Source organism: Podarcis cretensis, assembly GCF_951804945.1.
Source record: "Podarcis cretensis genome assembly, chromosome: 5".
In the NCBI taxonomy this organism is placed as follows: domain Eukaryota; kingdom Metazoa; phylum Chordata; class Lepidosauria; order Squamata; family Lacertidae; genus Podarcis; species Podarcis cretensis.
Window position 1 is genome coordinate 61,464,353 of NC_137174.1, and position 24,077 is coordinate 61,488,429.

Genomic DNA, 24,077 nt, shown 5'->3' on the forward strand with positions numbered 1-24,077 from the left:
CACTGCATCACATGGTAGGGCAATGTGACCCACTCTCCTGAGAAGGTATCCAAAGTTGTGATGGCCCGTGCTATTCTCTATATTGTCATGCACAGAAAGCTATCCATGGGCTGCCACACCTCACTGTGGAAGGAGCAGACATGGTTGATGAGTGAGTTGCACAGGGTTGCAATCTTCATGCTGTTGGTACTTGGGACCACACAGGTAATTCATTTACAGACAATCCACTTGACTTGTGTAGCCCTTGGCATGCTTTCCTTTCTCCCCCCATGCCCACATTTAATAACAGTTTTTGGAATTACTTACATTTCTTTCTAACAGACATCTTCCATCAGTAATGTGGGGTGGTAACCAAGTAAGTATCCCCAGAGTTCAGGATTTTACTACTAAAATGCAAGTGCATAAGGCCTGCAGCTCCTGCCAACCTAGGAGTTTGAATGGGACGCAGGTGGCGCTGTGGGTTAAAGCCTCAGCGCCTAGGACTTGCCGATCGAAAGGTCGGCGGTTCAAATCCCTGCGGCGGGGTGCGCTCCCGCTGCTCGGTCCCAGCGCCTGCCAACCTAGCAGTTCGAAAGCACCTCCGGGTGCAAGTAGATAAATAGGGACCGCTTACCAACGGGAAGGTAAACGGCATTTCCGTGTGCAGCTCTGGCTCGCCAGAGCAGCGATGTCACGCTGGCCACGTGACCCGGAAGTGTCTTCGGACAGCGCTGGCCCCTGGCCTCTTAAGTGAGATGGGCGCACAACCCCAGAGTCTGTCAAGACTGGCCCGTACGGGCAGGGGTACCTTTACCTTTACAAGTGCAAGTAGATAAATAGGTACCGCTCTGGCGGGAAGGTAAACGGCGATTTTGTGTGCTGCTCTGGTTTGCCAGAAGCGGCTTAGTCATGCTGGCCACATGACCCGGAAGCTGTTTGCAGACAAAAGTCAGCTCCCTCTGCCTATAGAGCAAGATGAGCACTGCAACTCCAGAGTCATCAGTGACTGGACCTACTGGTCAGGGGTCCCTTTACCTAGCCATCTGTCATGTATGATCTAGTTGAGATTCATGCATTGCAGGGGGTTAACTAGATAGATGATCCTCAAGATCCCTTCCAACCCTACATTTCTATGATTCTTTTAATTCTTAGTGTGAGCTGCCTTGGCTGTTTGTTTACAAATACAGTAAATCAATCGATAAATCCTTTGGCCTTTAAGCTGCTAAAAATATCTTTATGTGTGTGTGTCTGGAGATATTTCTGCCTGCAGCAGACAACCACATGCACCGCACTGGAGTGCCTATTCAGGCTGCAGTTGTAAGCACAATTGCTGGAGACCAATTCCCCTTGACCTCAACTGAACCTCCTCCTGACTCAAGGCGTTTGGGCTTCAGAGGTACACGGCACCCCCGCTATAAACAACAGAACTCAGGCGACATTTCTAACCCATGGAGAAAGACATCGCGTTTCTGAAGCGAACGGTAACGCTCCCTCTGCCTCGAGCTTCCTTCTCCGTCTAAAAAACCCGATTTGGGAGGGGGGGGAGGCACGCGGCACGTTGAGTCACGTGACCTATTCAGACCCCCCCCCACCCCCGCTCCGAAGACGAGGGCAGGGAGGAAGGAGAGGCGGCTTCTATTTCCATTGGTCTCTTTCGCGCCTTCACGGTCTCACATGACCCGCCCCCCCTCCAACGGATCAGGCGTCGGCGGGCGGAAGTCCCTCTGCTCCCGAGGATCTATGGTTTCTTTGTAGGAGGCGCTCCCCGCTGCGTCTATGGTCCTCGCGGGGCCGGACGGGAGGCTGGCGGATCGGCGTGCACATTCCTCCCCCATTACCTCACACTCGGCGAAGGGGCCGCCGGGATAGTGGAGGACCTGCGCTCTGTGCCGCCTTGCTTCAGCTCCCTGTGTAGCCGGCGGCGAGCCCGGGATTCCTCTTCCGATTTCGCTGTGCGGTTTCCCCCCTTCCCCTCCCCCCGCCCCCGGGCCGCCTCGTCCTCCCCTGCCCCGCTGGGTCCACTTCTCCGGCTCTCGCCCGCCTCGGCCCATGGCTCCATGAAGCGCGAGGCAGTCGAGGTGGTGGTGGCGGCGGCGGCGGCGCTGGTGGCGGCGGCGGGGAGGCAAGAGCAGGAGCGGCGGCGGCGGCAACGCTGGTGGCGGCGGCGTTGGTTGGGCTGAAACGGCGAACTGGGGAAGGGAACCGTCTCCGCTCCGGGGAGAGAGAAGGTGGGGGCTCTCACGTCCTCGCCGCGGGGGGGGGGCTGCTCAGATATTACCCCCCCCCCTTGCGGGCTCACCTCATATTCCCCTCAAACCCCCCGGGCTTCATCCTCCTTTGCGCCGCTCTCGCTCCTTGTCTCTTCAGGTCTGGACTCTGGGGCGTCCGTCTTATGTCTCCCCCCGCCCGCATCTTCCTCGCGCCCCCCTCCCTTCAGGACCCGCTTTGTTGCTTTCCCCATGCTCGTGCACGGGGCCCTTCAACCTACTTATTCGCCGACTCCCGGCGTGGTGCAGCGGCTACAGACCGGGGCTTGGACCCGGTTCAAATTCTCGGTTCACCCGCCTGGGTGGCCTTGGGCAAGCCCGGCTATCCTTGTACATCTGTTTTGAGGATAAATGAGACATAATACCTTGTTACGGCGGCGGAAATGCTTATGGAACAGGGCTAGTCACGTCCTCCTCTTGCATTCAGTACAGTCACGTAGGTCGGCTCTTCGCTCCTAAACAGGTTTACTCAGCTATAAGCTCCGTTTCAGTTCAGTGGGACTTGGTGCCTAGCGTGTCTTTGAGGATTGCAGGCTGTAGTCTTTTATATTCGTTTGCCATAAGGTCCTGTGTATTTGTACCAACCTGCTGGGTCCAGCTGGGTTTTTGCTTCCAGATAAGGGAGCATAGGATTGTGGACTTAATTAGGAAGTAAAGTTCATTGGAATTAGGAAGTAAATTATTAGGAATTAGGATGTAAAGTGCATTTTGGAATATATATGCTTGCTCTGATGGTTTTCTGAAACTATTTCCATAAGACATTCGGCTGCTGGTTTTGCCCCCATCGACTACTCTAATAAATGTGTCTACCCTTTGCTGTGTCTTCCTGTTGCTAATCATTTTATCTATGTAATCTGCCTTCTAATGCTATCAGTGCCATCAGCTTTGTATATGCCTGAGTTGAAATAGTGAAAGAGTTGGATCTCATACTTGGAGATGGCTTTAACATTTTATTCAGCTTCACCAGAGCAGAGCACCCCTGTTTTATCTTCTCTGCAAGTGTGGCTGATGTACTAGAGGAGATAATTAGCCATGCCGGTGTATTCTATCCCAGTGTCAGTGTGGTCTTAAACTAAGTGAGCTAAGATGACAGTACATTTCTGGTCATGAGGATCATCTGCAGAGGTGCTCCTGGTTATGCCAACATGCATCCATTTGGAAGTGTATGTTTTCTGTAGTGCCACACTTGTATGAAATTGTCTCTCCCCACCCCCCACCCCGAAATAAGGCACATGCCAACAGTAAAGCAGTTCTGGCACATGCTGAAAACTTTGCTTATCATGGCATTTGCTGGCTACTGATGCCAGCCATTATAAGATTCTATAAGGATATTCTTATTGTCTGTCTGCAAGTGTTTTAATTATTTTGATTGTATTTGTATAATATTTTATATTGTACATCGCCTTGAGATGCCTCTGCCAAAGGCAGTATATAAATATTTTAATAAATAAGGCCCAAGCACCCTGCACCTAATACTTCTAGGGTATTTCTTCCTGTATTAGCTCTTTCATTTTGCTTCTTTCACTATCTTTTGTACACTCTCTGTACAAAAGTTCCCCCACCCCATAAGGAAATACAGTAACATTGTCTTTCAATGGTTTCAAAGCAGTAGTTTCTCTGAGTGCATGTCATAGTAGGAGTAAGATGGACTTTGGGTCAAGAACAGAAAAGATAGAAAAGCCCACATTTACTTTGTGTCTCGTACACTGTGTTAACCTACTATACCTCTTTCCATCTATTTCACTAGCAATGAGGTAGTGCATTTAGGTAGTGCAAGTCTAGTAGTGCAAGTCATAGTAGTAGTGAGGTAGTACAAGTCTAGTAACTGATTCAGTGTTTAATTTTGATTCAGTCTTAATTCAGTGTTTAATTTTGCCTAGATATGATTTTATAGCCCTTTTTTCCTGAATGTTTTTTTTTCCAGATTTGGGGAACAGGAATGGGCCGTGAGAAAAGAAAATTCATTCCAGATATAAAATAGCTTCCCCTTCCACTTGTCCATCTCCCCCCTTGGCAATACAAGGTTTCTGCTTTCAGTAAGTATTATCTCAAGCATAATATGTTGAAACTTATGGCACAATGATGCTGTGAATACTGGTGACTGGTATTACCAAAAAGCATATGAAAGGGGAGAGCTTTACCCACCTTACAACCTCCAGTGTTACTGTATTCTTTCTGCACCCCGCCCCAACCCCTAAGCTTGGTGGGGTTTTTTTTTGGGTTTTTTACAATTGCCACACAGTTCCAAAGTGATGCCAAGGTTAGATAATATCCTATATATTTTGCAGCCCTGTTTCAGTAACAGAGCTCAAACTGAGATGAAATAGGGTGTTCAACCCAATAATTAGCAAAGCAATAAAATTATTTGATGTAATGTTATAAGCAATCGCTGCCTATAAAACCCTTTTTCCATATGCTGAGGTGACTGCGTCCAGGTGGGGATAGGATGGCGAGTTAATTGTTGGATAAAAGTAGAACTGAATAGGTGGTTCATTGTTAAATTGTTTCTTTCTCTTTGCTGGTATTTACAAAATGTTAGCATCTGAAATACACCAGCCAGTTTCATCTACATTTGCTTTCTGACCATTTGCGCATAGGGAATAATAATTTTCTTATAAAATCCCTTGCAAACATCATACATTCTGTGCATGCTTTGGACTGACTTCTGAGTAAATGCGCCTAGGTTTGTGTTGCATACAAAAGGCAGTTCTGGCCAGCATGCTAACTAGGCCATTGACACAGGTGCAGCCACAATTGGAGAATTCTCCCTCCTTTTTCATAGCCTTGTATAACCTTCCATTTATAACTAACACTTTTCAGCCCCAAACCAAACCAAGGACTGAGGCCTACACCCAACAGAGAAGATTGTCCTATTCAGTTTTTAATTTGAATTTAAGATAGTGACATAAAAGAAAGTTCAAAATCTAAGGCTGAAGGTCTCATTTCTATCTGTTATCTGTGTTTTGTTAGAGGGATCCTTGATCAAACTCCTTGGTGGTTATTTGTATTTCAGTGATAATGGGCAAATTGCACTAGTTCCTAAGAAAGGGTGGCAGCAGTAGACCTGCATATGGGAATGTCCAAGAAAGGAAGACTCACCCTCTTGACTCTACCAGGCTAATAACTAGCATAGGAGAGGTGACTAGTATACTGCCTTCTTCCTCCAAAGTATTTATGACAGTGGGAGTTTTCACCTACTCTTTTTGCCCCAGTATATACCTGTCTCCTGCTGGTAGGTGTAGGGGCTATCACTGCTGATCAGACTTTCGCGAGACAGGTGTGAGCAAGGGATGGATAGTAAGAATAACCTCTTAAGTTATAAGATTGCACATCTAGAAGATGGTGAAATGGCTGCAGCCTTTGTTCTAGCAAAAGGCCAAGTCTGTTAAACTGAATATTTTCAATATCTGGAAGACTTCACAGTTCTCTGTGCCTTGGACATAGTATTTTGCAAGTGAACTGAAACCCTAGGTTGAAAGCAAACTAAAATTGCAAGCATACAGTGAGCACTTTGTAGCACTGTGGCCATTCAACCAATTGTATGTGTGATGATGTCACTGAGCACATCTGGAATGTTTTTCTTGGGTTTATCTAGCAGCATTCTGCCTTAATCCAAAGATAGTTCAGGTTGAGGACTACTCTCCATTCCTATTGCTGTATGAGGTACTAAAACACAGAAATGGTCTGCAGTTACATTTAACTATTGGATCACATGTTGCTCATGCAAACTTCACGGTAATGTTCCTTTTCATAAATAAAGTCTACATGACCTTTGTAAAAAATGTCTTCATAACTGTGCACATCGGTCTGCTTTCTATTTAGTTTTCCAGTCTTGTGCAATCATATGTGAGCTTTCTTATGGAACTCGGGTTTTTAATGTGAGAGGTGTAGTTTTCTTACTGTGGAAAAAATACATCCTTATAATTTGCTTTTCTTTTAGTATAATGCTATGTGTTGCATATTGTGTGTTTTGCCAGGGTTCTACAGTACTCCAGACAGCAAGTGCTGAATCAGGATGGGAAAAAGACGCTGTGTTCCTCCACTTGAGCCCAAGTTGGCAGCAGGCTGTTGTGGGGTAAAGAAACCCAAATTGTCTGGAAGTGGAACACACAGCCACGGGAATCAAGCCACAACCGTGCCAGTCTCTAGTTCAGGTCCTCTTCAGAACCACCAGCATGCAGATGGGGGCAATGGAAGGGAGAACGTATCAGATTTGACTTTATGCCCTGGAAACTCTCCAATTACGCGAATGAATCCCACTTCAGGAGCATTGAGCCCACTCGCCCGGCCTAATGGAACTGCCAACAGCACCAAAAACCTAGTGGTGACAGCGGAGATGTGCTGCTACTGCTTTGATGTACTCTACTGTCATCTTTATGGTTTCCCTCAGCCAAGACTTCCTCGATTTACCAATGACCCCTAGTGAGTAAATCCATGGGCATGGGAGGGAAACTGAAAATTCATCATCCAAAGTTCTTATGTTGTAGGGCTATTTGGAACACAGGTAAACTGTTAAGAAGGAATCTGCAGTGCTGTTTTGATGTTTGTAGGATGACATAAAATTTCAAATGAAACTGTTTTAAATGGTGGAAGCATAGGTAGATTGATCTATATTAGGCAAACATTTAAAATGGGCATGCGCATCCTACGGGGCGCATATTCAAGCACTGGATTTTACAGGGCCTTTGACATTGTAGCACTCTCAGTAACTAAAGAAGGTTAAGGGATTGGGAGCAGGCCAAAGGATATAATGCTCCTTCGCCTCTCCAATGCAAATTCCCCAGCCAAAGCAAGCCTTATGGTAAAGGTTTATCATGACACCCATCTTATCCATAGTTAATGCTACTCCACAGTCGGTATTAACCAGACTTGAGATCAGAGGGGTCTGTTTTCCACCCTTAAAAGAACTGAGAAGGGTAGTGTTTTATACTGAAGTCTGATACTTTGTTGCTGTGTTATATATACTTTACAATATCAAATTCAATATCTTTCTTTGTTGCAATTAGAATCTTCACGTTTGCAGAGCATAATTTTTAAGTGGCTCCATTATAACACGACATATTCTTTATTGTTGAGAAAAGTTGCATTTGGTGTAAAGGTTATAATTGGGAAACTAGGAAGCAGGAAAACAGCCTTTAGAAGAGGTTTGAAGTGAAATGGAATGAGGAGGTAGCTTTGCTTAGTGTGGCATAGGTTATGCAATGCATTATATACCTTATAATTATTAAATGGCAGCTCTTTAAGAATATTATGAAGAAGATTGGAATTTGCTCCCCTAGAACTCCATTCTGATTTTTGCTCTAACTTGTTGTTTGAGTGATGTGAATATTGTGAGTCTCCAACAGAAAAAAATATGTGGCTGCCTGCTAGATCCAAGGGTGAAGCAGATATTTCAAAAGTAGCATAGCTGTGGTTGCATTTGGATCCCGTCCTTGAAAAGATAATTGGTGTCTCCTTAGCACTTCTTAGCTTAGATTGTGTTTTTCAAATGTTTAGATCATTTGCCTCTAATGCAGATTTCACTGGAATTTTGTTGAACCATGACATGATTATTTTTTTGATAAAGAGTATTTGCCCCACATAGCTGTCTTTTAAAACAAAAACAAAACTGTGCTTCCCAGCCATAGGCCAGCCACCACTGGCTCTGCATGATCAGGGTTGGTCTAGACTCATGGTCTGAAATCTTCTATTTTCCTAGGAAAATGTATTGAGAGATAAATGACTTTAAGGGATCCAAAATTCGCCCCCCCCCTCAAAAAAATAATAATCAGAAGCTTGATAAGTTGAGATTTGAGCCAATATATTTGCTGGGGAAATAGTGATTGATCACTTTTCCTGCATTATTTTCTCTACAGACAGATTGGTCCAGTCTGGACAATTATATATTGGGTTAATAAGCAAAGATATGCCCAAAATTTTTACCCACGCATGCAACTTGCCCTTATGGTGTACCTGAACACAAAGTGGATATCATCAGTTAACCATTTTTTCTCATTTTGTCTGAACTGTAAAACCATGATTACCAAGTCAGGAACAAGCCAGAAAATCAAACTGTTGTTGGCAGTTGGTTTAAGATCTTGGCTTGTTCTGAACCTGGTTGCATTCAGAAACCCCAAGGAAGGAAGTGGCTGCTTGCATTGGTACCAGCTTTATTTATATCTTGGTTTATTAAGCCAAGATATGATCATCTGAATGCACTAGAAAGAAAAATATATATTTCTGAAGGTGATCATTGAAACCCAGCATTATCACAGTAACATCACATTATACCACATCTGCAGGCATATCAGAATGAGTGTCTTTGCCTGTGCTTTCTGTGGACCAAATCTGGATAAACTGGCTAGAAAAAAATCACATTGCCCTAGGTTCCTATAATCTGGAAGCTAGTGTTGAAAAATGCTGATTTCTTGGAGCAGTACCAAAAGTTTGCTGCACATTCATAGGAATTTGAGTTTAATTTTTATAGCCATACTGTAGTAGTATGTTGAAATTAAGGGGGGGGGAGAGATAGTTAGCAAGTAAAAGTCCAGAGTTTTTGATTAGACTAAACAAGCATTTTTTCAACCCTAGAATTTGGAGTTTTTCTTGAGAGTGAGAAATCTGTGTTGTCTGAGCCATCCCTTCATCTTGGCTCCCCTGATTTGCCCTCCCTTCTCTTCCAGAGATTTGTGCCTGTGGAATTAGCACAGGAACAGAAAGTGGATGTGGTCATTCTATCTTTAGTATTCACTTTTTTGTGTGCGCAGCCTAGCTGTACATACTCAGACCCCTGTTGAAAGGGAAACAAAACTTTGAAATAGTTTATCAAATAGCAACACAAGACCAAAAAGGGGCATCCTGAGGAAGTGGCATCTTAAAGATCAGAAGTTACCACCAGGTGGGTAACAATGCTTCTTACCAGCTAATCTGTGCTCTTATCTGTCAAAGTTTGGAGCAGTTAACTCAAGATCAATCAAAAGGATTACTAAAATTTTCACACCCTCTCCCCAGAACTGTCCAGTGTACAGTCTTCTGATAACAACGTGCTTGGAACCAAAGTGACCATCCATCCATGACCCTTATGGTGCTTTTAGAGCATCTTTGGATTAGTCACTTCTAGACTGCTGGTCAGTGGAACCTGATCTGATCTCGTCTATCCAGAAACAAGTATGCACCAGCTGTGCACTCTGTCACTTCTCTTGTTTTTCCTGTAGTTTTGATGTGTGTAATATATCAAGAAGACTGACTGAATGCTGGGCTAATCATCTCCCCAGTAGTGGGAATCTGAATACAGCAGCCAAGTTAAACAGTCTGCCCAAGGACATGCCAGCAGAGAGTGATATGCTTCTGCTGTGTCAGATTGTGTGTGTTGTTTTCTGTTTTAAAGGCCAAAGACTCTTAACACAGAATGCCTTCCCCAACCTAGTGACCTCCAGATGTTTTGAGCTACAACTCCCATCATCCCTTACCATTGATCATGTGGGCTGGGGCTGATAGAAATCCTGGAAGGCACCAGGTTGGTGAAGGCTAGCCGATAAACTCGTGTGCAATGTGATACTGAATTGGCAACCCTGATTGCCTCTCTTATTTGTGTGTGCAGTTGGTCTCTACATAAGGCTGTATGGAGTCAACTACATAGAGTTCGACTTCTCCCTCTAAGATGAAAAAGCATGCATCAGGTGGAGGGAGATAGCACTACATATTTCAGCTTTCTTCAGCTTGGTGTCCTCTAGATATGTTAGATTAAAACTCCCATTATCCTTACAATCGGGCATGCTAGCTGTGACTGATGGGAAGTATACCCCAGCAACATCAGAAGGGCACTGGGTTTGGGAAGGCATGATTTATTACTCAGGTGCTCTCCTGGGGAACATTGCTGGTTGCAAGAGGTGGCATATTAAGGTTTCATTTTAGTCACAATTATTTAGAACTTGAAATAACCTCCTGAATATTTGTGACTTAGGAGAAGCTTGTCTTTTCGGCACTTGATAAAGCTGCACTGTGCTGGAAATTGCATTCCTTTAATACATCTCTCTATTCTTCCAACCTAAATAACCAGATGATGCCTCCTAGATCATAGTACCTGTAATGATTTACTAGTACTTGGGTCCAGAAGAATCCTACACATTTAAATAAAACATTTAACCAATTGTGTCATTATTTTAATACTTGACTTCAAAAGTCAGGCCTGTTCCCTGTGTGGCTTTGTTTTTTGCATTAAAAACAAGTGCTGATTCAATTCGTTTGATGAAGGCTCATGGATCCAGTTTCAGGTTTCTAAGTATAGGCATGGCAGATTTGTTTGTATGAAGTTTATGTTCCAGGGTAATACCTGAACTTACCATAGTATAATTTATTAGGCCAGCTGAAATATCCCAAAGCAAAGGTAGTGTTCAAGCTTTCAGGTTCACCAGATCTCTTTTTCAGGCTAGATATTAAGTCAAAAGGGATGGGGGAAGATGTTGATGATTGTGATGAGAGAGCTCATGTCTGCAACTGAACATTTAAGATGGAATAGAGAAGATCCTAAATACACTTACCAAGGAGTAAATTCCATTGAACTTAGCGGGGGCTTACTCCTCATGAAATCAGTTAGCATTTTGAGATTTTATTTATTATTAAATTTTTCGCAGTGCTTTTATCATTGCAAGTGCATCTCTGTCACTGGAGGAGCCAAAACTGGATGGTGGAATGGGAGGATAGGAGTGGTGTCAAATTCTAAACACCCCTTGTACCTATTACAGGTACATCAGCCTGGCATCCTGCGTTGCAGGGGCTTGGCCTAGATGACCCTTGAGGTGCCTTCCAACTCTACAATTCCATGGTTACACCAACAAAAGAGGGGCAAGTCATAACTGAATTAACCCATTAAGTTCAATTGAGACCAAGAAACTACCCTACTCTGCCCTGGCATATTATAGGATTCAAACTAAGTTTGCATTTAGTCACAGCACATCCCCACCAAACATAACTCAGATGATAGCATTTGCTGCATGGAGCTGTACGGCTCTGGTTCCCGCATTAAGGGGGAACTAGCACTTGTCACGAACATCTTGGACTCAGAACACATTGCCGATACTTGTTGTCTTAGAACCCATACAGGTATATCGCCTCAGGACACAAGCAGCCAACAACACCTCTCATCTGTAGCCAAGGATGCAAGAACAAAGCACCTTGAAGAGGTAAGCAAGGGGAAAGGGAAATATTTTCAAAGTGTAACTGGTGCAACCTTGCTATATCTTGGCTAAACTATATTGGTGGAAGGATCCTTTTTCTTGTCATACCTAGAAACACCTTTACAAAGAAGCACAAGGCTAAGCATGCAGAAAGGGGTGCCCTGGTGGCCATGAAACCCCCATATGCAAGAAAACTATTAATGAAGGACAGACCATAACCACACATGCTCATGATTCTTTTTGTCATACAGGATCGTGACAGCCTGGACACATGGAACAGGACAAATGCAGTACCCAGAGTTCTGTTGTAACTCCCTAACAGAGAGGTAGGTATTGTCTTAGTTTCTACACTTTCTCACCCAACAGAGGGAGGGAGGTTAAGGCTAAGGGTATTGGATGAGCACCTAGGTGATAGCACTCACTCAAATCGCCTCCTCACAAACACCTATTACACATATAGCTCCAGAGACTATGCTGACTATTACTTTAGTGCTCTCCTTTGTCTCTTCGATTTTCCAGGTGCAGAGAACAGGACACATTCCACTCCCAGTGCCATGCAGATCTCAAGTGAAGCCTAAAGCGAGACCGGCAGTTGCGACTATTGTGATTCTAGCCATATATATCAATCCAGCTACCTTGAGTACTATATGTAGAAAAGCAAGATTCTGTAAATTGAAATACCTGATACTGTGCAATAAAAGTTTTCATCTGCAGCAACAAATGTCTTTGTTTTTTGTCAGTGTGGATGGCACTAATCCCATCCGCCAGTTCTCACTGGTCTCAAGATGGGAACTCTGACCTGGAAAGGGTTGGCTTATTATTAGAGCTCAGGGTCTGTAATGGCTCCATGCTCAAATGAAGGTAGTGGGTAGGCTCCTCGGAGTTTGCAAATGGCCTGATTACTACAGTAAGTGAAGCAGTCAGTTGGCACTGAGGGCAAAATGCATGATGAGGTCTGGTACAATAAACAGCAGCTATGTAATTATGTCAATCAATTCAGCATTTTCCCTGATTGGATGACACAGCACTTACTCAGGTGTGCCAGTCTGAACATCTCCCAACAGTGACTGCTGAGAGGCTATAGCAGTGGCTTGAATCTGGAACTCCTTGCATACCTGAGTAGTAGAGCATTGAAGCTGCAGGCAGAAGGTTCTTGGGATCTCCAGGTAGAGCTGGGGAAGACTCCCTGCTTGAAATCCTAAAGAGCTGTTGCCAGTCATTATAGGCAATAATGAACTTGGCAGATCAATGGTCTGACATGTTATAAGATAGCTTCCTGTGTTCCTTCAGCTGTTCCACAGGGTATGGGTTCCTTATGTAGCCCATATGCTCCTGATATAAATGGATTCTAATTCTGTCTATTCCTCGCTCTTGCATCTGACATGATTGAGAAAGGCCAGGCATATTGACTACCCCAGTATGAACAGTCCATCAGCCTTGCTTAGCTCATACACAAAGCACTTCCATTTCATCTTAAATCTGTTTAAACTAGACAAGGTTTTTCATCTTGCTTTCTTTCTCACACATGCACACACTCTTTGGTTGTTATTTGCTTAATATCCATCCTGGAGAAAACATCTGGTGAACTCAAAAACTGGCTTGGTACTTTGTTGTCTCTCTGTTGTTCCTCACAAATATATTACACTGTTGTTGAATTTGGTTCTTTCAACACAAACATGTACTTTGTCTGCATTGTACGCTAGGTATTTTTAAAAAAGGAATACTATAATTGAAATGTACTTTTTAAGATAAAATTATTTTGATTACATTTCTGTACACACTGAGTGTACAGAATTTTAGTGTATTTTTGGTCTCTGTGGAAGCCGCCCAGAGTGGCTGGGGAAACCCAGCCAGATGGGCGGGGTACAAATAATAAATTATTATTATAAATTATTATTTTGTTCTATTAAGTTGTTAGTGGGATGTAACATAGGGTTTCCCTGCTAATTTTTTAATTCTAGAAATATCCAGATTTTTATCCATTCTGCACCCTATTAATGTTTTTGGCATATCACAATTCTTGCAACTTGTTCAGATTCAACTACAAAGCTGAATCCGCTCAAGAGATTTGCAAGTTCATTTGGAGAACCAGGTCTGATCTTAGGATCCGTTGCTCTTTTCTGATGCACACATAACACTCAGGTATAGTTTGTTTAATGAACCACAAGTCTCATAGGTCAAACAAATCATGACTAGTTTCTCCAAAGTTTGGTCCCCCCCCCCCGCCAGCTGCTCTTTCTGTCATGCCTTTGTAGCCTGGTGAGGATTTGTGGTGCGGTGGTTTAGGAGGGGGTGCTGGGTTCGCACACATCACCAAGCCATAGTTAATACAAATCAAGGTTTAGAAGCCAATAAAAAATACAGCTTTAAATCATTGTTGGCAGTAAACAAACCATGGTTAAGCTGCTAGCCAGGGTTCATACATAATGCTAGGTTATGGTTTAATAAACCATGGTTTAGCATTACATGCAAACCAGGCTACTGAAAATTTCTCAAATGCCTAGGTAGCCCAAAGCAAAAAAAAAAAAATCCTTTTCCCCAACCACAGTCCCAATCCTGATATGCCAATCACAGTTCTCATTTGGGGCAAATAACAGCTATGGAGATGCGTGATTGGATTGGGACCACAGCAGGGGAAGTATATACTCATAATTGAATCAGAAAAAGGATGTATTTTTTTTAGTTTTATTCTGATTTGTTCTTTAATTGTGGCCCATCATATATTCTTTTAGCCTCCATATGAGATGCCACTTGAAATCCTGCTTATACTGCTTTATAATTTCTACTCAGTGGTTTGTGGCTGGAGCAGCAACTGAGTTAGGCATTCTCAGTACTAGAGTTACGATTTGCTCTCTAATGTCATCCTGCACACTGCCTGCATGTGACTTAAGTACTTTCAGAATTGAGGCAGGGAATACTGTGGTATTTTAGTATAAGCTTTACATGCAATATAGGGAAAGTTATTGGTACTGTGGTTAGCACTTGAGGTTAGAGAATGTTACCTCCAATTTTGTATGCATTGGGGAAAGAGAGAGATGAAAATGCTAGAAGAGATTTGAAAGTGTACCTATCTACCTACCTGCAACCCAGGATAACACTTCATGTATCTGATAGTGGACTGTAGTCTGTGAAAGTTTATGACATAATATATTTGTTAGTCTTTAAGGTGACACAAGATTATTTATTGAATTATCCTCGTTGAGACAACGTGGGGGCTGCATCCCAACATTTGTGACTTAATTATTTACTGTATTTTTACTGGTGCGACCTGTATCTGTTCAGAGCAACCTTTATTAAGCTAAAATACAAAATACTCAAATAAAACAGCAGAGGGCATAGCTCTCAAAAAGTACTGCCTTTGGAAAGAAGACAAAGATAAGAAAACTGAACATTTCAGAGTTCAAGGATGACTACAGTAAAGACCTTGTCCTAAAAGCAGATTTGTCCCAAGACTACTAGAAACCAGATCAAAAATCCAGATAATCAGCTTCATCCAGGAGTCACTAGAGTTATCTATCCCCTACCCAACCATGTTCCCCCAAAAGACAAATTTGAGACATTTGCTAGTTGTGTAAGAATAAAAAATAATGTTTATTATGGAGAGGCCTCACAGCCACCTTCAGTGTAGCTAGGAAGCTCTTCCAGATTTGTGGACAAAGATTAATTTGTAATAAAATTAAGTGTCAAGGGATTGGGTGTGTTTAACCTGGAGAAGAGATTATTAAGAGGTAATATTAAAATATTTGAAAGGTGCAGCAGATTTATTCTTTTGCCACTTCAGAGTGTAGGACAAATAACTTCCTATCAGTATGAGCTGTTTTCTCAGAGGCTGGATGGCCACCTATCAGGAATGCTGTAGTAGTGAATTATTTGAAGATGGAGTTTTTGTGTTATGCATTTTCAGTCCACTCTTTGTGACATGGAAGACAGGGCGAGACAAGCGACTTCGGGGCTGCATCGGAACTTTCTCTGCCATGAATCTTCACTCAGGACTCAGGGAATACACATTAACCAGGTAAAGACATCATCCATACTGCCTCAAGTCTGATGGGAAACCAGGCACAGTGGGGCATCCATGTTGTGACTTCCTATGTCTTGTCTGAGGCATCATTTATATCCTGCTGCTCAGGCAGATGTTCTCCACCAGAATTTTCTGGTACCCAAAATTAGAATTCAGGAGTCACTGTTGTAGCTGACTGCATATTGTACTATGGCTTCCAGTTAAACGGTACACTGCATTCTTTTGTTTGGGGCTGTAAAACCATCTTCAAAGCATGGTATGTAAAGTAGCAGTTTTGGATGCAAGCATGTTCCAGCAGTGCACTGGATTCCTATAACCTACAGGCACAATGTAAGTTAGTGGTTTATTTATTGTTTTTACCCATGATGGGGGTTTCAAGGGTGCACACCCACTTTGCAAAAGCACCCCTCCCCCAGGGGGAATATGGTTGGAAGAAGACATAAGGCTGCAAAGCAGAACCGAATGGCAGGCAGCAGCCCTGCTGCTGAGATAGGCAGCCACGTCACTAGGTGGCCAGTTCGCTTGAGCCAGAAGGAAGCCTCATTGTGATCAATAGCCTGCATAAGGTTGACGGCATGCTCGTTACTAAGGCAAGGTATTCTCTACTAGCATCAAATCCTGTTTGTCTGGGTTCTTGGCAGAATATGAGTGTTTTGGGGAAGCATTTCAATCTCTTCCCATTTCATCATTGTAATAGTCACAGACAGAAATCTTAGTGCATGGCTCTACCTTTGGTTTATCTGGTGTTCCATTCTGTATTTTATTTAATTCTCCATGTAATGTGCTTAAACCTGTTCTGACCTAAAGTGATGTCCCTTTTTCCTGGGATGAAATGAGGCTGCAAATGTAAGAAAATGCTTGATGTAAACCTTAATGTGCTTGTTTTTGGTTGTGCGTGTGTTCTGTTCACCTTCTATAGTGCACTTAAGGACAGCAGGTTTCCACCCCTGACTCGTGAGGAGCTGCCTAAACTTTTCTGCTCTGTCTCCCTCCTCACTAATTTTGAGGATGCCACTGACTACTTGGATTGGGAGGTGAGAACAGGTGCATTTGGATCTCTGCATCACTGTCTCATACCATTTGGGTTCGGGTTAGTATATGGTAATGTGTCTGTTTTATTATCAGGGTAGATTGTGGTTATATAGCTAGAAAAATGAGGTTGGAAAGATGAAAGACTGACAAAGAATGCAAAAGTGGAATAATATATCAATATTACTTCAGTTCAGCGTATGAGAAGGGAAGATAATTATTAGACTAACGTTGCAGTCCTAATTCCACTTAACTGAATTCAACAGAAGTCCCATCAAAGTTCCTGACATAATTAGGATTGTACTGTTCAGGGTCATCCTGTGCACATTTATATGAAAGTAAATTTCATTAAACGCTTTGGGACTTGCTTCTGTGTAACAAGCATAAGACCATACTGTTATAGTGGCATATGGGGTGAAGGGCATATATTTTACGTTTTGAAATAGTGGGGCTTGCTGAAACTAATTAATTTGGTCTGCCTTGGAGAAATTGCCTTTGGGGCCAAAAGAGATGGCAGTACACAGTAGAGTTGTCCTAGGAAATGACTTACGATATTGCAGATGCAAGAAATGGAAGCAAGGTGGAGGCCTTTATCCTGACAAGGTTGGACTGCTGGTAGGATGCATGGCAGCTGGAAAATGTTTTGTACATTGTTACAGGAACTACATCTCAGTTGACGTTTATGTTTCCATTGCTAGGTGGGAATCCATGGAATCAGAATTGAGTTCATCAATGAGAAAGGTGTCAAACGCACAGCAACATATTTACCTGAGGTTGCTAAGGAACAAGGTGAGTTTGAAACAATCTACACTGAAGGAAAGTGGTCTAAATATCAGGATTTGGATTGTGGATTTTGGCTTATACAGCAGCTGTGGAGGTCACCTAAAGCCATTAATTATCTATGGCTGAATTATTTTAAAAATCTGCCCTTTAAAATGCTCAAAAGGTACAGTGCTAGTTATTCATTCAATGGCACATGTTTTTCCCCCTAAGACCAACCATGTCTTAAAAGCAATTTTCTTTATTACTGCTAAGACTTTGGTGTTCTTCCTCCCATCCCCTTGCCATAAAGAATGCCTGGCTTAGTTTACTGTTGAATCAGGTTTTGCCCTTCTGAGGGTTTTTTCAACATTGTGTGTGCGTTTCCTCTTCAGCCTCACCTGATCACACAAGCACAACATCAGATGACCCTTCTATCCTCCCTCAGACCTAAGTTTTGTGCTGCAAACATGGACAACAGTTGAAGAATGCAGCAGTTGCCACCACTGTAATTGTTCAAAACATTTCTTCCACCATTCAGAGGATCACATCTCCTCCTGGAATTGAGTCAAAAGACCAAAGTGTAATTCATTAAATCAGGTCTCCACACTGCACCATTACTGGAGAGTAGTGGATTTATACTGTGTTTCATGTGCAGCTGTGTGTTACTTTGAAAATGTGACTAACTTGATTGCTATATATGACTAAAATAGGATAATTGGAAATGTCATATGACTTTGTTGACTAAATTGTTGTTTTCAGTTGGAACTGAATTTGTTGGAACAGTTGGAACAGTAATTTGAACTTGCTTATCTTTCTTTTGAGAGCCTATCCCTTTTTCTTGAAATGAGCCTGTATTTAGTTCACTGCTGCTTGCTTTTTTTTTTAACAGATTGGGATCAGATTCAGACAATAGACTCCTTGCTCAGGAAAGGTGGTTTTAAGGCTCCAATTACCAATGATTTTAGGAAAACTATTAAACTCACCAGGTAAATGACATATTTTACTTTTTGGTAGTTGTCAGCAACTAAAGTCATTACTACTTTCATTGCTGATGGTAAGTTTTAAGATTGCTCTTTGTGCTCCAGATCCTGCAGTTTTCTGAATTTCCTCACTGCCCCCAACAGTGGTGCCTAAACCTTGTTGTTTTGTTCAGTCATTGTATTTAAATTGTTGCTTTTAATTTTCACAATAACAAATACTGGCTGCCAGAGCCAACTTTGGTTTTGCCTGGGCAATGCGCACACCCACACCCACACCCAGGTTACTGGGCTGGCTGGGACACACTCCTCCCCACTGCTGGCAGTGGTGGCTGCTTTCTTTTTCTCTGCCATCAGTTACCATTTCCTCCTTTGTATGCTTTCTTTTTGGGCCCACTGGTGTGATGGTTAGGCAGCAAGACGAGATGCAGCATCCACTTCCAGCTCCTTATGCCTGGAGGGAGAGAGTAAGGAAGCAAATGGAAGCCGCTACCAGCAGATTTAGGCAAATAGGAAGAAGAAGCAAGCACAGAGGAAAGGAGTGAGTGAGGGATCTGGCAGTGAAGAGAAGGACCTTCCACCACTCTGCAGCCATTTAGAAGGGCTCCAGTCGGCAATGACTACTGAGCCCCTGTGGATTGTGAGCCTCATCCGTATTAAGCTGAAATTGAAATAAATAATTTGAAAGGTTAAACAATTTTTGTTGCTACAACAGAATTCCGAATACAGCTGTTGGTGATTTGCTGACTTTGTTTCGTAGACAAATGTATTTTTTTAAAAAGATCCAATGCTTTTTTCTTTCAGATACCGCAGTGAGAAGGTGACAATCAGTTATGCAGAATACATGGCTTCTCGTCAGCATTGTTTTCAGAATGGCACTCTTCATGCCCCGCCCCTCTACAATCATTACTCCTGACACAAGGCTGCATGACCAGTCCCGCCCCCCAGCTACCACTAACGGCTATGACATCATTGGGGCAGATGCCTCCTCTTCCTGGTCCAGTTACTTCTATTACTGCACCATTTTATGATGCTAGCTTCCGTTGCCAAGTCTGCCTTCCAGCTGACTGAGGGATGGGGGATACCAGTGAGTGCAACTGAACTTCAGGGGCCCATGCCTTTCCTCATCCTTCCTTCAGAATGAGGGTTCAGTTGGACTGAGGCTCCAAGACTAACAGTTGCAGTTGGGTAGAAAGAACCTTGAGGAACGGACGTACCGCTTCAGATTGCTCTGTGTGTTAAATTGCACTGTGTTCATTTGAATTGTTAATTGTGACAGCCCCCTTGATTAAGTAGGAGAGTTCTCCTGGCAGTCTGGGCAACGGAGTGCAACAACATATTTTTAGGTTATTTTTAATTTTTTTAACCTCTGATATTTATCTACCATGAGCTGATTAGTCCTTATACACCCCAGGCGAGCAGATGACATGACGTGTTACAAGGATGTATGTCAGCAGAGATTCCTCCCTCCTCCTCTTCGCAGAAGATGGCAATTGAAAGGGGAAACAAAATTTACTGCAGATGAAATTTACTGCGTGCACAAATCCAGGAGGGTTCAGTTCTCACACCTAGCTGCTCTTGGTTTTGACGAAGAAGGAAAGTAGCCCACTAGACAGGACAGTAATGCATAAATGAAGGTGAACTGTTCTGGGTTATGTTTGGGAGTAGCTTGCGTTTCCTTGTCTCCTGGAAGTACAATCTCCCTCTCCTTTGGGGTTTTTCCCTGGGTTTCTAACTTGAAATACAAGCAGCATGGTCTGCTGTTGGATTGGGGCTGATATTATTCCCCACAAAGCCATCGTTGAAACAATTCAAAAAGGATGTGAAAATTGTGTATCGGAAACACTCCATGGGACCTGTGTTTAACTGGCAGCAGTTTTATTTAGCATGACCCTGATATCCAGGTAATGAAATACACAGTAAATGTTAGCCTTTAAGTGGTTATCTAATATAGGTGCCATCGCTGCACTGGTGCTTCAATACTAGATACATATAATTGGAAGTCATTCAGATTGATTTAAAAGTACATAGCCTCCAGATAAGTGTACTTAGAACTGGAACCTAAGGAATATTTTCAACCCATACCTCCCCAACCCACCCCCGCAAAGTTAACTCACAACCATGTTTAACTATCCTGTGGATTTTAAAATTGCCCTTCCTATTGTTGCTGAATAGCCGGTACATCAAATCATAACTGGAAAGCTCTTTTTCCCATTCAACTATCCTAATTCTCCTGTGTGAGTCACTATGTGTTATCATGAATGCAGGCATTCTTAAATGAATCCACAGGGACTATAAAATAGTAGTGCAGGACTTGTGGAAATCTTGGTAATTAGCATTGATAGATTAAAAAAAATACAGGTGGAGAGCACAGCATTATGAGAATTTGATACCTTATATGCAGTATGTGTAAGGACAGTAGCTTTTATGGAAGGCTTATGGGAAGCCAGGAATTATCTGGGAATTACCTTTTACTGTGGGATGCAAGTTTCCAGATTCTTGGTGAATGAACATTGCCCTGGTGGGGAGGGTGAGGGGAGATTAATGCCTTCTATCTTGAAGCAAAGCCTCAAAGGCAGACTGAATAGATGTTGGATTACTGGAGAGGTAGACATGAATAGCCCATATGAACTGGTGAGCAATATTTGCCAGTATCTGGCTTGGTTGCATCTAAGTGAACTGCTGGCTAGAAGAGGGCAATCATATTATCTTCCTGGCAAAAGGACTGTTCAGAGAATCTAGGAAGCCTCCAAATTACTTATTTTTCTACCACTATTCCTCCTGTCTCAGAAGAAAACCTAACCTTAAAATTTTGCTTGTCAATGGACACATATCTAGATGGTTATGGGTGGGAATGAGAGAGAGAGTGGAGGTCATATTCCAGATATCTGCAGTACTGCCCCAGCTTTGGTTTTGTATCAGATCATTTGTATGGATTACCACTTTTTTCCCTTCTAATGATGATGAAATGTGTTTGAATGTGAAGGGACTGTTTCATGATTTCCTGCTACTGAGAATAAATCAGTCTTCTTACAAATTAGAGTGATTTGTAGTTAATGTTCCAGGTGCCCTGGACTGATGGGAGATTGTAGATGGGAGAGGAGAGTTCAGCTGTGGTCATGCCATCCATCTCTGCTCTCAGACAGTATTGAAACATAGGGCTACACTAATTACTATTCAAGTGTTCTACTTTAGAATTTAAATTGTAAAGATTTTTTTTAAAGCAAAAAGGAAAAAAAAATGGTGCTAATCTTTCACCCCTGAGCACATTCGGTGAGACTGGTCATGCAGGCATATAGTGCCAGGCTATTCAATATTGCTTTTTTTAAAAAAAAAATGTTTGCCCTGTTACGTGTCTTCAACAGTGTATAGTGTTAATTATTTGGTTTCATTTTAATGGGTGTGGGAGTTCAGGAGCCAGGTGGGGACCTTAGTTGCCATTTTAAAGAACAGACTTTTAGGAGTGACTTGACCTACTTGGTTTAATTTAACCATTTCACTGAAGTAAGCTAAATTGGTTTTGGAGTGAGAGGTGGTCTCATTCCCTGCCCTTATTTCCATCCAACCACCTAGTCTGTATAAATGGAAATGCCTCTGTTAAAGTTGGGTTGTGGTGTTTTCTTGTACTAAGTGGAACAGCAAGCAGGCCATGAAGCACGAAATAGTCCTGAGAAATGGGTACATTCAGCATTGGTCTCATAATGGAGTTCAGTTACAGTATCTTTGAACAAGTGTGTTAGTTGTGTCATTCCTGCAAAATGTATGGGGCAGAATAAGTTGTCTGCAGAAGATGACACTATATCTGGCTCATACATAGCAGTGATGCACCAAGATGAGCCAACACTGATATTTGAGTGATGTGGGAACCAACAAAATAGCTAAAAGAGAACCGCCTGTTCTGCAGCCGTAACCAGTTGTATTTTTCAGCTGATTAGTGAGTAACAGGATTGTATAAAGACCTTAGCAATAGTCTTCTGGTCTGACTGGGAACTGGCTCATCCTTAGCTACAAGCAAGTGCCTTTTGGTCTAGATGGGTTTATTTCAAGACAACTGTAGTTGGGAATCTTCCTTGCTGCAGCCATGTATCTTTAGTGTATGGTTTTTGTTTTTGTTTTTTCTCTCCAGCAGATAATGTCTTTCATCACTGGAGTCTCACTGTTCCCCCCACCCCTTTTCATAATGACAATGAGCCTATCTTGATAGAGGCATTTTGGTCAGAAAGATTTTATGGTCAGAATATCAGATCAGCAGAAAACTGCACCTGAAGACCATAAAGGCGAAGTAATCTGTACATTTGAACCAAAATTTTAAGTTTTGCACATAATTGTTTTCCCCGATTCATTGTTTTCCCCGATTCATTGCAGTCTTCATTGACTGATTGCTGTTTTGTTTGATTTCTAGCACCAAAATGAGTGACATTTTGGGGTTGTTTCTTTTCTTTTTCCTTTAAAAGCAAGGAATTTCTTTTGACCTTCAATGCAGAGATGTCAGACCAATTCTTTGTTATTACACTTGGTTGCCTCCTAGCTATATAACTTCTGGGTGTAAATCATTGAACTTTACCCTCTAATGAAGTATTGTAGAAAATAAATTGTAATGGATACATTTTTATCTTGTTCCTCTTTTATTGGTGTCTTTGTCGATTTTGACTTTTCACATTACAATCTAATACTAATAATTCATTTTGTGTTGTTTCTTTTTTATCCTACAAGGAAAATTAAAGTTGAAAGGCAAGCAGTGTGGATTCTTTAACAAAATTAGGAAATGCTCAGAAGTAACGAGATTGGAACTTTATTTTTTTTAAATTAAAACTTTCATGCTTATCTGGTTGTGGTGAACTGCCTGTTCTCATTAGTTTGAAGATAAAAAGTGATTTCAGGGTGGTCGTTTTGAAATTGACATTTACCAAAATTATGTATGCAAAGTGCTTTAAAAGCACAGCTGCAACATAAATGCTGAGAAAGGGTTTACAGTTCTGTATCACTTAGATTATGCATAGTAATAGTCTTAACTCAATATATCTGTATAAAAAGAAAGCTGAACCTGTCAGACTCATAGGTAGCAAGTGCCATAGGTATTTCCTTTGTGTTTTGGTAAAGAATGCCAGCAACAGTCCCAGATCAACTTCAGTTGATAATACCAACCAAAAAATCCCAACAGGAAAAGACTATTGTGATTTTATACCAATTAAGTGTTAAGCGGTTATTTCTTGCTTGAGGGTGTTTGGCCTGAAGACAAGTACCACTAACCTGTCCTGATGTGCAGAATGAGCAGTAATGTTTCTAATGGAAGGATACATTCTGCTTTACTGCTGCTGCATTGATTTGGAATCAAACATTCTCTAATAAATAGATTATTCTATCCCTTAAAGCACTTAATCTTATAAGACAATTGGATTCTACTTGGGCAAGCTCTGGAAAGTTTTGTTTTTCAAAACTAGTAAAGTTCTGAAAGTAAGGTGTTTTGTGATCCAAGTGTCCACCTTCCCCAGTGCCATGAATGAACAAGGTAAAATGTTAAAAGTGAGTAAAGAGTGTTTCATCAAGCTGCTAGTCAAAATTCTTTGAATCTAATTTCTCATCATAAGCTACAATATATATTTAGGACCTGTGATTTACGTTACTTTTGCTTCAAACACAGACCTGGATAAGCCAGCAAGAGACAAAATACAGTATTATCTATTATCTAATATCTATTGTTCACAATGGGAATGACCCATTGGCTTCAATGCCTCAGAGTTACCATGCAGAATTTGAGCCTGGTTATTGCTGGGGTGGTCATGGCTATTGCAGAAAGACTCCTCATTTATGTGTGACTCTTGGATAACAGAGAACATTTGTGAATTCACATAAATAAAATGTGAATTCTGGCTTGTATCAATTGATA

General features: G+C 42.1%; 1 protein-coding gene and 1 long non-coding RNA gene across 7 annotated transcripts; both read left to right on the forward strand.

Annotated features, from left to right (window-relative positions):
• The first annotated feature begins 1,797 nt into the window (after window positions 1-1,797).
• On the forward strand, window positions 1,798-22,796 carry AMMECR1L (AMMECR1 like). Of its 3 annotated transcripts, none has more exons than XM_079978489.1 (8): window positions 1,801-2,207; window positions 4,171-4,282; window positions 6,224-6,668; window positions 15,306-15,416; window positions 16,342-16,456; window positions 17,150-17,240; window positions 18,103-18,199; window positions 18,995-22,796. In XM_079978489.1, the coding sequence occupies exons 3-8, from the start codon at window positions 6,262-6,264 to the stop codon at window positions 19,104-19,106; spliced, it is 933 nt and encodes a 310-aa protein (XP_079834615.1). In that variant the 5' UTR covers window positions 1,801-2,207; window positions 4,171-4,282; window positions 6,224-6,261; the 3' UTR covers window positions 19,107-22,796. The 3 variants fall into 3 exon arrangements, with proteins under 3 accessions (XP_079834617.1, XP_079834615.1, XP_079834616.1); XM_079978490.1 differs by lacking the exon at window positions 1,801-2,207 and adding an exon at window positions 2,660-2,682; XM_079978491.1 differs by lacking the exons at window positions 18,103-18,199; window positions 18,995-22,796 and adding an exon at window positions 17,606-18,096 and having other exon boundaries at window positions 1,798-2,207.
• On the forward strand, window positions 6,719-13,181 carry LOC307217373. 4 transcript variants are annotated; one of them, XR_013839584.1, is made up of 5 exons: window positions 6,757-9,123; window positions 9,237-9,392; window positions 11,317-11,407; window positions 11,653-11,727; window positions 11,921-13,181. It is a non-coding gene; the product is annotated as an uncharacterized lncRNA (long non-coding RNA). The 4 variants fall into 4 exon arrangements; XR_013839582.1 differs by lacking the exons at window positions 6,757-9,123; window positions 9,237-9,392 and adding an exon at window positions 6,719-6,750; XR_013839583.1 differs by having other exon boundaries at window positions 6,757-9,392.
• Window positions 22,797-24,077: the final 1,281 nt, after the last annotated feature.